This window comes from Electrona antarctica (assembly GCF_951216825.1).
Source record: "Electrona antarctica genome assembly, chromosome: 19".
In the NCBI taxonomy this organism is placed as follows: domain Eukaryota; kingdom Metazoa; phylum Chordata; class Actinopteri; order Myctophiformes; family Myctophidae; genus Electrona; species Electrona antarctica.
This window is the reverse complement of record NC_136800.1, coordinates 12,071,946-12,088,799: the sequence shown is the minus strand read 5'-3', so window position 1 is coordinate 12,088,799 and position 16,854 is coordinate 12,071,946. Positions and strand designations below refer to the sequence as shown.

Below are 16,854 nucleotides of genomic sequence, written 5' to 3'. Positions count from 1 at the left end.
TGAGTCCAGATTTGGGCAAGGTTAATTGATAATTCAGTCCATAATAGGATCAGGGAGGGATAAGAGGACCTCATACCTCGTTGACCAGGGTCCTCCAGGGGTCTATTCTCGCCCCCCCCCTCCCATGTGAGCATATACATGCCCAGAATTGGGACACTGGGGTTCTCTACCTTTTCTGGATCAGGGGCCCACTTGAAAACATCTGACCACTTCTCATAAGTGTTTATTCTAATGATCCATGGATTGTTTGTTCCAGCTTTAAAAAGGCTGGTAAAGGAGGATAGGATCAACTAACAAAGTAAGCTATCACTGCACTAGGGTTCAAGTGGGAGTCATATAGGTCAAAACCTAGTATGAAACAAAGAGAACCGTTTCCTCCAATCATAGCGATCAGTGGTGGCAGTAAGCCAATGGGAGAAGGACCTGTATAATTATGAATAGTCACGCAATTCTGCTGTGGGATTACCGGCACTTAAAGACCACCCCTCCCACAGTCCCAGCTGTCACTCGGCATCAGTGGCTTCCCCAGTGTTTGTGTCTGTTTAACTTTACATCTATATGATCATCCTGAGTATGATCGTCACAAAACTTGAGAGCATTTGCCAGTGGGTTGTTGGATGGACTGTGTGTGTGTGTGTGTACACAACCCCCTATAATGGATTGTGTACATAGTACAGTATTTGCGTGATGCCGTCTTCACTTACATCCTGAGTCACACAGCCTAATCAAACATTTAGAAGGAAGCCAACAGGGTGAAAGTGAAATGCAACCGCAGACACACTTATAGGGATGGTGGGATGCTTTGTGGTTTTTCATGCTGAAAAAGATTAATGCCACTCATTTTATCCCCAATAACACTACCCCCCCCCCCCCCCCCCCCTTTTCATGAATCTTAACAAAGGCCTATTTAATTTATTTATTTTAATAGCCAAAAGAGCTTTTATAATAGCCACTCATTGAGTGAAACTTTGTTAATTTTAACCACGAGTCCAAAATACTTTGGTAGATGTTAAGGTGTAAGGTTTTAATACAGTAAAGCTTCCTAACAGTGGTTAACTTAGTTTAGTAATATGTAACTTCACAATAACAGAAGCACTAAATAATATGTGGTTTAATAATTGTTTTGCAAGGTGCAAGATTATTTACATGGCATCATCTGCGAACCAGCAATCACATGGCAAGATAGAAATAGGACAGAAGAAAAAACAAATCCCACGATGATCCCCAAATGATCAACATTAACAATGAAAATATCTTTCCCTAATAACTAAAAGTTACAATACAAGGCATTAGGAGCATGTGTGTGTGCGTGACAGATCTATCTACTAACAAACAGTTCCATGTAGCCAAATGGATTCTAAATCAGATTCAGGATAGCACGTGTGGTCGTGTTAACATTTTCACTCGTGAAGGGAACAAACATTACGTGACAGTTATGAAGTTTAAATCCACCAGGCCATGCCTACTTCAATAACTCAATTTTATTTCAGAAATATGACTGGGAAGTTTACTCTCTCCCTCATATTTTCCAACTCATATTCTAATTAAAATGACTTTGCCTACTTTAGAAAACAGACAGACCAGATTAAGGCTAAAAGGCTTGGAGAGTACCTAGCATTCCACTTGAGCTACTCATCATCCAAACATTCAGGGGACTCACTCAAAGTGCATCAGTCATGTTATTATTCTGTCCAAGACATTTGTTCAGAACTTTTATTTAGTTATGATCAATCCTTCACACAGCTCCCATGGTGTCCTGTGTATTTGGTGTTCCTTACGGTAAAGGTCTTCCCTTAATTCAACTGGGGGACGATGGGGAAACCAATCTATGCTCCCAGGTTATGCCTGGTGACGTCTACTTGAGCAGCTTTGCCGTCGCGCTCGCCATGGAGCTAATATTCATGGGCGCCACGGTGATGTCTCTGAAGATGGGCTGCATGGCACTGGTATAAGCTGGTTTATTCTGACTCAATGTCTCTATGATCATCTGACGCATGTCCCGACTAGCGTCACCACGCACCGCCAACAGAGCCACAATGTGTTCTTCCCTGTGGACACAAGAAAAGTTGGGAAGAGCCTCTGTAATAAGTTGTGTTATTGTTACGTGCATGCTTCTTGCTAACGCAGCCATATTTACATTGAATCTTCAACTTGCTTTTGTATAACGTGTTCATAAATATGTGCTGTTCCTCCAAAATAAACAATTCAAGTAAAGTAAAGATGTTGCGCTTTAATATCACTGCGTAGATATTAGTCTGGAAACTCTGTGGAACCTGCATTTCCAAAAAGAAAAAAATGCCTCTGGTGATGAATGCACCCCATATTTGCATTTGATTAATTTGGTCCCTGATTAATCTAATCACAACTGAGCGGCGCGAGGCCAAATCTTGCACCATGCTAAAAGTGCTACTTCACCTCAAAAAACAAAACAGGACAAGTATGGCAACAACACCTTGTGGGTGAAAGTATCTGCATGAAATATGACGGGAGTAATTTGCTGTTTAAAGTGGGAAAGACTGTCTGTTTGATGCCATGCCATGACACGTGCCACTTAATATGGTGTTATAGATGCTGCTTGAACATTAAATATTATGTTTATGATATTTTCAAAGCAGCTTCATTATGTGTACCTGATGTCGGGATATTTGGACACCAACGTGGAGACCTCTAGATACAGCAGAGTTGGGTCAGTCAGCTTGAAGACTTCGGCTATGGCAGCTATGGCATCACAAAGACGATCTGTGTCTTCTCCCTGAACCCCAAGTAACACAACAAGTACACATTGTTCATATGCTGGATTCATCTTGTATACTATTATGTGACTTGCTCTGAAAATACACACACACACACACACACACACACACACACACACACACACACACACACACACACACACACACACACACACACACACACACACACACACACACACACACACACACACACACACACACACACACACACACACACACACACACACACACACACACACACACACACACACACACACACACACACACACACACACACAATGTGCAGCCTAGATGTATACTTACGGCGGTGAGTTTCCTGAAAAGGAACTTGAACTGTTCCGCCTCTTTGATCATCCTCTCGGCTCCCTCCCTCCTCTCGTCTGCGTTCTTAAACATGATCCTCTTCGCCATCACAGCCTTGATGTATTCCACCACCACCCGGCGATGGGCTTCACTTGTCATCTCCTACGAATAAAACAAAATCAAAATCAATGAAACCACTTCACCATAATTTATACTTCATCTATTTGAATCAGCTAGTACACCCATCTCTTTTAGATTTTATTTTGAGAATTCACAAAATGTTTGAGAACGACTGCATTAAGCCTCTAGCGTGAGGCCGGTAAACTGGTACCTTCAGCCTTTAACTACAGAGTGCAGTGTTTTTTAGTTCCATTCAGGCACTAATGAAATCTCCTGTGTAAAACAGATTGAGAACCCCTACAGTAAAAACAAACAATGTATTTGTGTACATCTCTTTGTGAACACTAAAGCTAACTGTATCAATCACCTTCAAGGTTTCGTTTTTTTACTGTGAATGGACGATACTCCTTACCAGGTTGTAGGGTTTCTTAATTTTGTTGAAGTCATTGAAGTAGTCCTCTACTGTCACACAGATGGTGTCCACAGCATGGGATCCCATCAGCCACTTTCTGGTCAGCAGGTCATTTAGGTGGTGCTGGGGGAGGGGCCGGGCAACATTCGAACAAAAAATATTTTATTCAGTGCCTGACAACATTGCTTTTGTACTAGTACTGTACTTAACCAGTAAATATTTGTCGTAGAATGGTGTAATATAAAAGCGGTAAGAATGTGTAGGAAGGAACTGAAGCTTATGCTATGGGCCGCACTTGGAGCAAGACACTTTGACGGGATAGTCAGCAAAATACCTAAAATGTTTAATGTAAAATGAGTAATGGGGTGCTGGTGTCTCGCTCAGTGCATGTGTAGCGCAAAAATAGTCGGTCTGTGGAGAAATACATTTTGTCTAAACAAAGCCGGTCTTACGTCTAGGTCTAGGAAGACTTCATCCAATAGGAACTGGCATCCCTCCTTGGCAACCTCGTTGAGCGTCTTCTCAATGGCTGCGTCGACGTCGCTGGGCTCTGACGACTGGGAGTACTTCCTCTTCAGGCTGTTGATGGACTCCCTGAAGAAGACACAGGCTATGTTCAGACTTGCAGCCGACGCGTTTTTTTTTATCAAGTCTAACGGCAGAAAGTCCACATGAAAACTGATCTGTGCAAGTCTGATTTGAACCACATTTCTAGGTGGTTTGACACACAGCAGTGCAATCGGAACAGCTGGTGCTAAGGTAATACAAAATAAATCACACCCGTGTGAAGTGAGGGGCGCTCTTATCATACATCATCTCATTGCAGCCAATCACAATATGCTTCTTCACTTTTGTCTTCAATGTTTGTGTTTACTCAAAGCTGGGCATAGGAGGGGCTAGCGCCCCTAAAAAAGGTGGGCCAATGAAAAGAGACAACCAACTAGTGTGATGAAATTCCTCAATATATGAATCCCAGTCTTGTTCAATATTTACTGTCTTATCAGTAGCCAATAGAAATGTACATCCTTAAGTGGATTACACTCTCTATTATCATGTTGATTCTTTCCATCTGGCTTTTGAAAGTCTACCCTTTTCATTACTGGAAGTTCCCCACAAATAACTATTATCTGTGCACAAACTTGTGCTGAGCGCAGTCAAAAACAAACATGCTGTTCATGCTGCCATATTGATCACACTAACATGCATAATGAGTAAAGTATTCTAAAACACTGGTATAGCAAACAATTTTCAATGTCCAAGTTCCTTACTTGAACGTTTGACAGTTGTTGATGATGGCGATCATGTACTGAACATAACACTGAGGCTGTTGTCTGTCTCTCAGGTGCTCCTCTTTGTAGACAATGGCTTCTTCCCTGTACCTGCCCCGAGGGAGAAAATACAACAATTCTATTATTCATTTAAGCCCCTAAGCCCTATGACCCTGACTGGGGTCCCCAGGGGTCTATGCTTGGCCCACTCCCTTTTTCCTTGAACACCGAATCTCTAAGTTTAACGCATCATTTTACGCTCGTATTTTTCTGTTTTATTTTGACTTCTTTTGTCTTTGTTATTCAAATGTCCCTTTATTTTTGTCCTGAATATGCGGATGAATCTTTTTCTCCCCTCGTTCATTTTTACTAAATTCAAATGTCCTATAATGCGTTTCCCTTCTTTGCTTAATTGTTTATGCAAAGCAAATTGAATTGCCTTGTTGAAATTGCCTTGCCTCCCCTTTCCTATGTTCCATATTGTGAAATTGAAATGTATTGTTGAGTGCAGGGTAAATAAATTGAACGATTGCAATAGCTGTCTTTGTTATATCGTATGGCCACTTAACATGATTTTCATCATCAATTAACAGGATTAATTGATGATGAAAATAATGAACACAATACACACACAGTTTTGAAAGAAGTGATATGAAAAGTAAAAAGATTCATGAAAAATTTACCTGATGAGGAAACTGCTCATCTGTTTGAGACAGAGCTTCAGAACCTGCTCTTTAAAATTCTCATCTATTTGAGCTGCCACCTGCAGATTCTGTTCAAACATCTGAGGGAAGAGGGAGAGTGAGGAAGTGCAATACATACAAACAAATACATAACATCATAAAACACAAAATACCACAACGGTAAAAAAAACAGAAAACCGTATTAGTACAGTATGTATGCGTTACCTGGAAGACTATAGCAGGCAGAGTAGTCTGGTAGTATCCGTCTTGGTCAGCCTCAGGCTCCGTTTCTTTCTGCCAGTCCTTCTTGTCCGTCTCCAGGGCCTTCCGCAGCCAGCCTGTTATATTAGACTGCACCCATGGACACACTTAAGACACACTGAATGTGTATCGTACGCACAATTAATGTCTGAACTAGGCCTGGGCAATTTTTTTTAGAATAAACTAAATCGGTTATTCTGTTATACAAAAACAGCAACATTAAAATAGCCGATCAACAAGCTCACACCACATCACGATGCATGAGTTTTGAGCTTGTAGATCTGCTATTTTATATAAATAGTTTTAAAAATGTTAAGTCATATCACTCAGCCGATGTGTCATCATTGGTGTGTGTGTGTGTGTGCATCCTACTCACGGTAAACGTCTGAACATATTTACTGAGGAGCTGATCCACAACTTCCTGCGGCAACAGGGGCTCCAGTAGGTTGACGTCACACTCTGCATGCAGCTCTGGGTGGCCCATCATCTCCTCACTGACGCGAACACACACACACACAGTCACAGATATTGTATACATATATACTGTATTACAGTACCTATTCCCTAACCCTTAACCATTTATTAACTCATTCTAAATAATTTATAAAATGCTAAATTTGTATAGTAGTAATGACCATTCAAAGAAAGTAGGGAGAAAATGGGGAGAAATCTATATACATTTAGTCCATATCAGCAAATCATTTTATGAATACATAGCAGGTGGATACATTTTACTTGTAGCACTAGCATCCCCATTTTAATTCCATACAATCTTCTTATTTCCGTTTTCTCAATTTCAACCGCCTGTCATGTACAGCAGGGGTTCTCAACCCGTGGGTCGCGACCCCTCGGGGGGGGGGGGTCGCCAAATTATTTTAGGGGGTCCCCAAATTATTTTCAAAAAAAATATATATATATATTTATTTTTTCACGATTTTTCAAAAATAGCAGAGCTACAAGCTCGTAGCGCGCCCTTGTAGATCTGCTATTTTTAAATAGCTAAATTATAACAATGCTTAAAACACCAAAAGGGGTTCCCGCCCAAAATGGTTTAAGGTTATTGTAGCAGTCAATTTATATTGGGGGTCGGGAGGGGGCGGGGCGGGGTCCCGAGACGTTGCCAAAGCATTTTCGGGGGTCCCCGGCCAAAAACGTTGAGAACCCCTGATGTACAGTATGCAATTCCCATGATGGTACCACATACAGCCAGAATCTGTATGTGTGTGTGTGTGTGTGTGTGTGTGTGTGTGTGTGTGTGTCTCTTTGTGTTTTAAAAGCCCATAGGGAGCTGTGCATTAATCTTCTCAATCCCTGCAATTGCACGCGATGTGTGAACACACATACTCACAAAAACACACGCATGCCCCCAGCAAGAAAGGTTAGGAGTAGCATGCGATTTAAACAGTGTGACTAATCCAATGACAGCACATCACTATTACAGTACACATTGCGTGCTGAAACTGTGTGTGTGTGTGAGAGAGAGAGAGAGCAGGGTTAAGCTTTTAATATTGATTTAATTGATTTACGAGGCATGCCCATATAAGAAGAGACAGTAGAGACTTCCTTCCTTTTGTCTCATGCATGGAACTGGTGTGTTGAAGGCTTAGGGAGAAAATGATAGCTGCAGGAAATATAGATAAAGAGTAGTACATGCACAGTGCACACCCCTGTTCGTGTACATGCCATGCACGCACACACTCCATGCTTTGACCAAAGCAGCCAGCATCCTTTAGCTTCTCCCTTCTCATACATTGTATGTAGGACTTATTTGTGGCACTGCAGTTTAGACTTGTACCTCTTATATGTGTTAAGGACCCAGGTGAGCATGGAAACTATTCACTGCAGTTTAGACTTGTACCTCTTATATGTGTTAAGGACCCAGGTGAGCATGGAAACTATTTCATTGGCCTCCAAGTCTTCAGATGCCAGTTCTTGGACACGAATTGACACAGCTTCATGGTATAGACAGAAGAACCTGGAAAGAAATGTGCACGCACACGCACACGCACACGCACACACGATTATAAAAATGTATTAACAATTATGATAATCATCCCCTTCGTTATTTGTTTCACAGTTCTTTTTAGAGACTTTACAAAGTTTGTTTTTACAACCAAATGTGTGCAAATATATATTACTACAATACATAATGTCATGATAGAATCACTATAACTACTAACTAGAGAAAGAAAGAAATATATTATTATATAAGACAGATAGATCAAGAGATTCATAGATAAGACAGACAGAAATCGTATTATGCGTGTTATGACATGACATCAAAGCGGATACACAGCATTCCATGGTGTTACTGTACCTTTGGAAGGTGTTGTAGTGTGGGGGAAAGCACTGCACCATGAGGTTCTTGACAACGACGAGGTCGTCCAGAACATACTTCCTGGTTATCTCCAACAGCCGAACGAGCCACATCTTATCCGACTCCCGTGTCACAGACTGGGTCCCCTCGATGCGGGTGCTAACAGTGCCCTCCAACACCTAAAGAGAGGATTGGGTGTGTGTGCGTGAGTGTGGCATTATTATATATATTCAGCTCTGTATTTTAAACAATGGGTTAGTTGCTGCTCTTGGTAATTCTATGGTTTGTAGTCCTAAAATCTGTAGCAGCCATTGCAAAAATCAGTTTGCAATGGCTTATTTGTATTTGTCATATGACTATTCATTACAGTTCCCATGTTATCACTTTGGTTAGAAAAACATTATACAGCATATCTGGAATAAGACTGTCATGACGTCATCTCTCCATCCTCATCCTATTACCTTAAACATCTTTTCCTTCCATTGTTTAGGTCGTCCCGGTGGGATGAAGCCGGTCTGCTTCTTGCGGTCCAGCATGCGTCGGTCGATCTTCTCCTCGCGCTCGATGATCCGCACCACAGAGACCAGCATGGTGGGGTCACGGCGAACCGTTACCATGGCACGCTGGAGCACCATCCACAACTGCTTAGCTAGTTCATCAGACAATGACTGCACCTAGGAGAAAATGCATTAAATGATACATTTATCAGCACACCTTGCTCTATTCAGTTAAGACTACAGTTGATTACAGTACGTGAATATTACATTTGTTCAAATATATATATATGTCAGTAGACAGGGTAGGTATCATGGCACAAGGAGAGAATTTTTTTCGTTTGTCGCATTCCTAAGCCAATAATTTGATAACCAGGCAGCAGTGAATCCTCAAAGGAGACTCTTTGAGTCTTTTACCGGATACACTGCTTCATATTAACACTTTGTGCCCTACCACTTAAAAGATTTTTTTTTTTTTTGGTTTTCGCCTTTTTTCTTTTTATTGATATAGCGATAGATGAAAGTAGGCTGACAGCAAATGGGGAGAGAGATGGGGGGTGACATGCAGTAAAGGCCGTCGGGATTGGGAGTCGAACCGCAGCACACTGCCAGACTGGATTACCAGCCAAGGTGCCCAGACAGCTATGCCAGCCGGCCGGGGCCATGCCCTACCACTTTAACCCACAACGTGGCGCCAGTGCCAAATAAATCCACACTATGAGCTTACAAAACACACTTCCGCCTGCCCCGGATATGATAGCCCATATCCGTCCAAATTGGAGCCAAATTCTCAGCCAAATTCTCAGATCCGTGTGGAGGCTGTCTAACATGTGAGTAAATGAAAAAAAAAAGAGAAAAAAAAAGAACAACGGATTAAATTAGATTCATGAAAGACGTAATATTACGTTCTGGCACAGGCGGGAGGAGGAGAAATTAACGTAATGCCGCGTTCCTGGCCTTAATTGAGTTAAACTGCATCATAAAATGATTGGCTTAGGAATGCGACAAAAACTAATAAATCTCCATGAATTCAAGGCTCCATGGTGTGGGTAATCGATAGAAAATAAGTCATTTTGGGGGTGAACTATCCCTTTAAACCATTCTGGACAGGAACCCCTTTTGGTGTTTTAACTAAGCATTATGTTACATACTTTAGCTATTGAAAAATAGCAGATCTACAAGCTCATAGCGCGCCATCGAGTGGCGCGCTACGAGCTTGTAGGTCTGCTATTTTTGAAAAATCGTAAAAATGCGGTACAAATCTTTGAATATATATTCTTTCAGAGCGAAAGTTGTTTTTAATTTCGACATCAGGCCTAAATGGGTTAAGTGGTTAATATACGTATATCACAATTATTGTCCATCCTAGGTGAACTTACATCTTCAAAGTAGTTGCGGATGAGGTTCATGTCGCTGGTGTTCTTGCTGTCCATACGGTACTGCTCATACATCAGGTCATCACGGGAACACTCCAGGTCCATCAGTTTACGGTGGGCCTGCAGCAGCTCAGCCTCCTCTATCAGCTGTTTGGTGTCCTCCACTATCTCTGGTACTGGAGAGACACATTTTGAGAATGTGAGCGCATCAATAATAAAATAGAACAATACGCCTGCACGCTGTATATCTGCTAGAGGACAACATTTGTGAGAATGTGATGGTAACAGAGAGATTGAGTATTTGTGTGTGAAGGGGGATAGAAATAGCCAGGGGCAGAGAGAAATACAGATAGCAAGTGGAAAGCAAACAAAATATACAATAGAGAGAGATTCAAGAGAAATGTATTGTCACAATGTAAGATGTATGCACCGTGTAAAACAGCAGGCAACTGAGTCTGTCAGTAGGTCACAGGCGCTGCAACCTCATTTTATACATACAGTATACACTCTTTAAATGTCATATACCTGAGAAGATGTTTTTAAGGTTCTCCACAGCAGACGCTAGCTGACTGTGCTGGACCACCGCGTCCTTCACGTCTTTCAGGTTTTCTATGGTGTTGATGCTCTGCCTCCAGTCACTGTTGACGGCCGCCAGGGAGATCTGGATGTCTTTAACATCCACCAGGGCGTTGTGCAGCTGTGTGAGTCCAGTGCGAACTCCATCTAGCTGGGACTGGATAGCTGCCTACAGGGTATTGGCAACCAAGAAAAGATGACTGGGTTAATGACTGTACCAAATGAGAACTGTTGAACTGCATTGACTAAAACAAAGACTAGAACTGTAGTTATGGTCTACGGGGATTTATGGTCTACGGGGATATAACACAGGTCACACTTTCCAGAGCATTTAATTAAGAACTAAGTAAACACTGCAGCCTGCAGGGTTAAGAGCAGATTGTAATAGAATAAGTAACATAATAAACGTACAGTATGTGTACCTATACATAATAGACTATACACATAGTTATGATGCAGTCAGTGCAGAGATATTGAATGTGCAACATAAAGCCCAAACCACACCAATTGCAACTACTCGGGACAAAACCGTTTTAAGGTCAACCACATCAATGCAACTCATTGAGTTGCAAGGAGTTGCATTGGTGTGGTTGACCTTAAAAACGGTTTTGTCCCAAGGAGTTGCAACTGGTGTGGTTTGGGCTTACGGTGAATGTGGTGCATACTGTAGCAGGGTCTGTTTCTGCAGGTGGGAGGGTGGGTGGGTGCGCTGGGTTTGTGCACTTCTATTAATAATTGTTCATAAGAAGGTCACGTTCATTTCAGAATCAGGATGAATAGTATAAAGAACTAACCAAGGGCAGTAAAACAAACACACTGATCTAGAAGCGTTAATATTCCAAACGAGGTGCTTGCTGAAGTCAGAAATGACCACAGAACATCGGCGTTATGATCAAAACTATGGAGAGCGCCGTAGATTTAGAGTTATGAGCAACTTTTGTTGGCCCGGGCCGTAACCGTAAACAAGGAAGTGAACGGCAGTGCGCAACTGCGCATGTGCGAACTCAGTCTAGGATCGCTAAAGAAGGAAAGTATAATATGGTTTGATATCAATAAAAAGGACCTAAAGACGCCTATACACGTCGAAGGCACCCTGTTGTTTTGATTCTAAAGAAGTGTATACACGTCATTAAAATAATGAGTGTTAAATATTATACCAACAACACATTACAAAACGAGGGACATGTCACCTTGAGCCTTGCTTCCACTGATGCCTTCTTGCGGGCCTCTCTCCGTCTGTACTGCTCCACCTTGTCCAGCTGGTCTGATCGCTGGAGCATCCCTGCCACACGCTGCACTGCCGTAGCAACCGCCTCCCGGTTCGTCTCCTCCATGGCAGTCTGTGAGGCAAACCACATGGTCATTTTCCCCAGCAAATAAATTATGTTTTTGGGACATGGGACCCTGACGAAGGCTTGTAGCCGAAACGCGGTGGTCCATTTTTAATCATCTTTGCCATGCCATGAAATAAAGGCTGTTTCACTTGACTGGAACAGAGTGCCTTGGACCCCTTTTTTATCTTTTCAAATTATGTTTTTATTTGCAAATCGTTGTGCCTGCTGGGCATTGTGCTGGGCATTGTGCTTTAGATGCTTTTTTGATGAATTGAACAAGGTGGACCCTCTTGTAAACAAGTGTAATGCTTAATTGGGTTGTCCACTCACAGTTAACAGTCTTTGTATTGAGTTTGTGCTTGAAATGTACTGTAATTCTGCAAACTGTTAATAAATATGTCAATCAATCAAGAAATCTAGCTATGAGGGCAAAGAGCTTGATACTCCCTCTTTTGAGAGGTGTGTGTGTGTGTGTGTGGAGGGAGAAGGGGTCTTTTCTGCCTTTATTCAATAGCACAGTGAAGGGAGACTGGGAAAGAGTCAGTAACTCAGGAATCAAAAGCAGAACACACTGTCAGCCAGGCATCAAAGCCTATGTGGTTGTATGCAACACATAATACTTTTGCCCTCTCTAGAAGCATTGGCTACAGTTATTTTGCTCAAGGTTTATGGTGTAAGCAACCCAACATTACTTCAGTTTAAATGTAAGGGATTCAAGAATTCACATACAAAGAAAAACACATGGGGAATGACTCTTCACTTAGGGAATGCATCTTCTCTTCATCGCCATCAGTAACAATGTGGTCTCTCAAAAAGGTCATACTCATAGGGCATATGGTAGGAGAATTACAGTCACCTAAGATGAGTTGCTACGACAGTTTATATGGGTTTTTGTTAAACTGACATTAAGCAGCAACACAGCTAGCAAGTTAATGCTAACTGCTAGCTAGTGGTCACCCCATCTTCATACTGTACATGTACAGTGCTAATGTACATGACACGACAATATTATAGGACAAGACTGGTTACTGGAACAACAAATAGCAGCTGGGCAGACTTATTCGTAAAAATCTGCTGTACAGTAAGTAACATAGTCATATCCTTGACTCCTGACTTTAAACGTTAGCGAGCTAAGCTAACAATAACAAGCTGGTAAAATGACACGTACGGAGACTTTAGAGCAGACGCGTGTACTAGTGCCATGCATACTTTCGGTGGACGGACGAACCGAGAAAGTACTATTCTTACCTAGTATAACAATAAACGCCCAGAACGTGTAAATCGATAGTGTGTTACTTCTTTTCTTGTGTTCCGTTTGCTGACAGCTTCCACTGCCTGTGCCTGAGTCCCACACAGTTCCTGGTGCACGACCACAACGCCCCACCCACCAGCAGCTGACTCATGGAAGGACATCACGAGGCTAAAACGTTGATAATGAAATAAATGTAATAAACAAGTAGGTAAATTAATAATTATATATTATTTGAGTATGCAGAATGAATTGAGTAGCCTACATACTGTAGGACTCCAAATGGAAACAAAGCCATAGCTGCTTTCTGCCTTTCTTGAGTTTGTATTCATGATTAGGGCCCCAAATCACACAAGCACGAGTGTCTATTTCAAACACAAAGTGTTTTTTGACGGGGGGGGGGGGGGGGGTATTGGACAGTATTAAGATGTTGATATTACTTTTGTATTCATCTTATAAGGCGGGGGGGATCATATTTTGACAGTAACTGCCTGTCATAATTTCCCTAACTATAAGTAGGCCTATTGGACAGTATTAAGATACACCCCCCTCCCTAACTGTCATAATAATTCCCTATCTGATTTTCATTTTGTATAAGGCCCCAAATCACACCGTAGAAAGTGTTTTTTGACAGCAGCAACCGCCTGTCATAATTCCCTCCCTATCCTCAACCCTCAAATGTTTTTCTCCTTTTCTCACTCTGCCACCCAGGTTGAAGAGCACGTCACTGCCTGCCTGGCTGATATCTTACAGCGGTTGTCTCTTCACCACCTCAAGGAGACTTCAATGCAGACAGTACTAACTCTTCTTCCCAGGTAAGTCCTGCCCGCATTGCCAAATGGGGGCTCTCACCATTTCCATCCACAACTCCCTGGTGGCTTCTGTTCCAACTGGGTGCCTGGCCTGGGGGCTGTCCTTCAAGGCACACATATTGTGGCGGTCTGTCTGAAGAGTGCAAACTGACTGTGAAAAGTGGACTGACTAAGTAATCAAATGGCTGTGGGGTGTGGGGTTGCCATGGCAATCAATTGGCTGAGGCAGCGGCTGGCCATTATGCAGGTGAGGGGACTTAAGCTCATTAGGCCCATTGGCAGTAGCCTGGCTAATAAGCCAGACCGAATCAGCCGTTGGCAAAAATAAAGTGTGATTTGAGTCTGGTTTATTAGCCAGGCTACATTGGCAGAGCCTGACCAGAGCCTTTTGTGGCGGTTCTGGACAATCGTGTATCCCACGACTCAAGGCCGGGCACTGCACTCCCTGTGGTGGTGTGGTCAAATTTGAAGTCGGTGGGGCGAACGGTTCTCGAGTTACCTGGATTACAGACGTACGTACGTACATACACACACATGTAAGAGACGTGGTGCATTTATTATAAAGGTGGTGCATTTATTGTAAGATGGAATAAAACATCATGGAGAGTCAGCACATATTTGATTGGTTGCCTCTATGAAACTTTAGTCATAATGTAGTCTCTCAAGACAGACTGTTGCCTCAAGGAACAACAGGGGTCGCTGTTTTCCCGAATATTTGACGATGGGATTCTCAGATTGGTCATAATGTGCATATTGTTTTCCAGGACTACTATATTAAGAAGAGTATCTCCTCTGACCCCTTACATGAATATCAACTGTTGCTCTCCATGAGGCAGTTTAGAGTCTCTAAATATAAGAAAAACAGGCTAAAGAACACTTTTGTACACCAGTCTGTTCTGCTTTTAAACCAAAATCAGTAAACCAGAGGATATGTTCTTGTTCCTGTCTGTTTCTGTGATTTGTGTCCTGTAATGTATCTTTTTGTAATGTATTGTGTCTGTCTTGTCTGTATCTTCAACGGTGATGTCATGGACGCAAAACAAATCTCAGTACAAGCTGACAATAATGTTGTATCGTAATATTGAACAATACAAGTGTAATAGGCCTACTGTACCATTAAAAGCCTAAAACTGGAATATGAATAGGCCTTTACAAATTGTAATTAATGAGTTATAATAACTAGCCTGCTACCTGGCTGCTAAGTGCATTCAGTGGCTGATTACCCAGATGTTCCACAATGTCATTATGCTAGATATTTGTGAATCTGTATTGTACATTTTAGTTATTTGTTGGCTCTGTGTTAGTGTCTGATGACTAGTAAGCCCTAATTTCTGCATTTATTGTTTATTGGATTGCAGTATTTCTGTAGTGGTATTGCATGTTTACTTTATAGTAGATTTGACGGGCCCTTTTGCACTATTTATGTCCTCTCAAAATGTGTGTGTGTGTGTGTGTGTGTGTGTGTGTGTGTGTGTGTGTGTGTGTGTGTGTGTGTGTGTGTGTGTGTGTGTGTGTGTGTGTGTGTGTGTGTGTGTGTGTGTGTGTGTGTGTGTGTGTGTGTGTGTGTGTGTGTGTGTGTGTGATTTTGTCATTTGTTATGTGAATGACCCAGCTCCCCGCATCGATATTAAAAAGTAAAACTGTTAATAACAAAACAAATTTGGAGGCAGCTGACAACTGAGAGAAATGAAAGGTAAAATGCATTTTGTGCTGGATTTCCTTGATGGAGAGAAGTCAACTGTAGGGTAAACTGCTTCTTCCTCGACTTCCTGTATTTGCATTTACTCTTTTTTTTCACTTTCTGTTTCTCACACACTCAGTTACAGATCAAAATAGTAATTAAAATGACATTGACAAATTAATGTAAAGAAAATTGTCAGGCAAACTCAACATTTTATTTGTAAATAACTAGTGACTAAAGTGATATTAAAATAAAACATTTCTCTCATGTATGCAAACAAGGTTAAGGAAAGTGGGGTGAAGACGATATTGAGCACAAAGAAGTGATTCAAATCAATGTTCCACTTCATTGTTCTTGGTCATCAATACAAAAACACAAACTGAATTATTAAGGATGATAAAATATATAATACTGTACAATCCACCTAATCCAGTTGAAACAATTCTAAACAATGCTAAAATAATAACGTTATACAAACACTGGTAGAAATGTACTGTATATACAGTGTAGTTCTAGAACGAAAGAAAGAAAATCCCTGTTTTCTGACATTTTACTGTTAGATGATTTGGTACATCCATATTTCTTATTATATTCTTCCAAGAGATCAGAATGCATTCCCGCAATGAAATGTCTACAATTAAGTCACAACATGTAGAAACCTGAGAAACCTAAGAAATGTCAAATATTATTGCAATCTTATTATCTTATATGTGCTTAATTAGTATTTTTAGTAACAAACAGTACAGACCCAGTGAGAAATACATGATGCTGGCTGGCTTACACCATAAACCTTGAGCAAAATAGCAGATAAATGCATTTCAAATATACACGAAACCAAAACATGTGAGCACAATTTAACTGCATCGCCATCGAGTGAAGGTGACATTATTCTTAAGGGCTTTTTAGACGGGATGCAATGGCCTCATAAGACTCACTGCTTCTCATAGCAAGAGACAAAACCACTGAGACCAGTCATGGAGATGGACACAATTAATGCACCACTGTTCAACTGCTGTCTTTTGAATGAATTACCCGACACATTCACTCATGCACCCGCACTTGTAATGTACCAGTACCAGTAACTTTACTTTAAAAAGCAGTTATACACTTTTAATAAAACAGACTGCAACAAATTTACTTTTCCACCAAACCATTTTAAGTCGGTGTATACAGTAATTGATCAGTTGTATAATGAAACTCTGTTCCAGATTGACA

At 41.4% G+C, this 16,854-nt stretch overlaps 1 protein-coding gene across 2 annotated transcripts; it reads right to left on the bottom strand.

The window, feature by feature from the left end:
- Positions 1-1,093: 1,093 nt before the first annotated feature.
- Positions 1,094-14,147, bottom strand: LOC306943471 (exocyst complex component 3-like). 2 transcript variants are annotated; one of them, XM_079529843.1, is made up of 17 exons: positions 13,999-14,137; positions 13,146-13,317; positions 11,754-11,903; positions 10,513-10,732; positions 9,991-10,163; positions 8,579-8,791; positions 8,118-8,296; positions 7,659-7,775; positions 6,177-6,294; positions 5,765-5,890; positions 5,540-5,640; positions 4,857-4,967; positions 4,041-4,182; positions 3,589-3,711; positions 3,057-3,218; positions 2,631-2,752; positions 1,094-2,048 (listed from the first exon to the last, which is right to left on the bottom strand). In XM_079529843.1, exons 3-17 carry the CDS (start codon positions 11,895-11,897, stop codon positions 1,856-1,858), a joined length of 2,244 nt encoding a protein of 747 aa, XP_079385969.1. In that variant the 5' UTR covers positions 11,898-11,903; positions 13,146-13,317; positions 13,999-14,137; the 3' UTR covers positions 1,094-1,855. The 2 variants fall into 2 exon arrangements, with proteins under 2 accessions (XP_079385969.1, XP_079385968.1); XM_079529842.1 differs by lacking the exon at positions 13,146-13,317 and having other exon boundaries at positions 13,999-14,147.
- Positions 14,148-16,854: the final 2,707 nt, after the last annotated feature.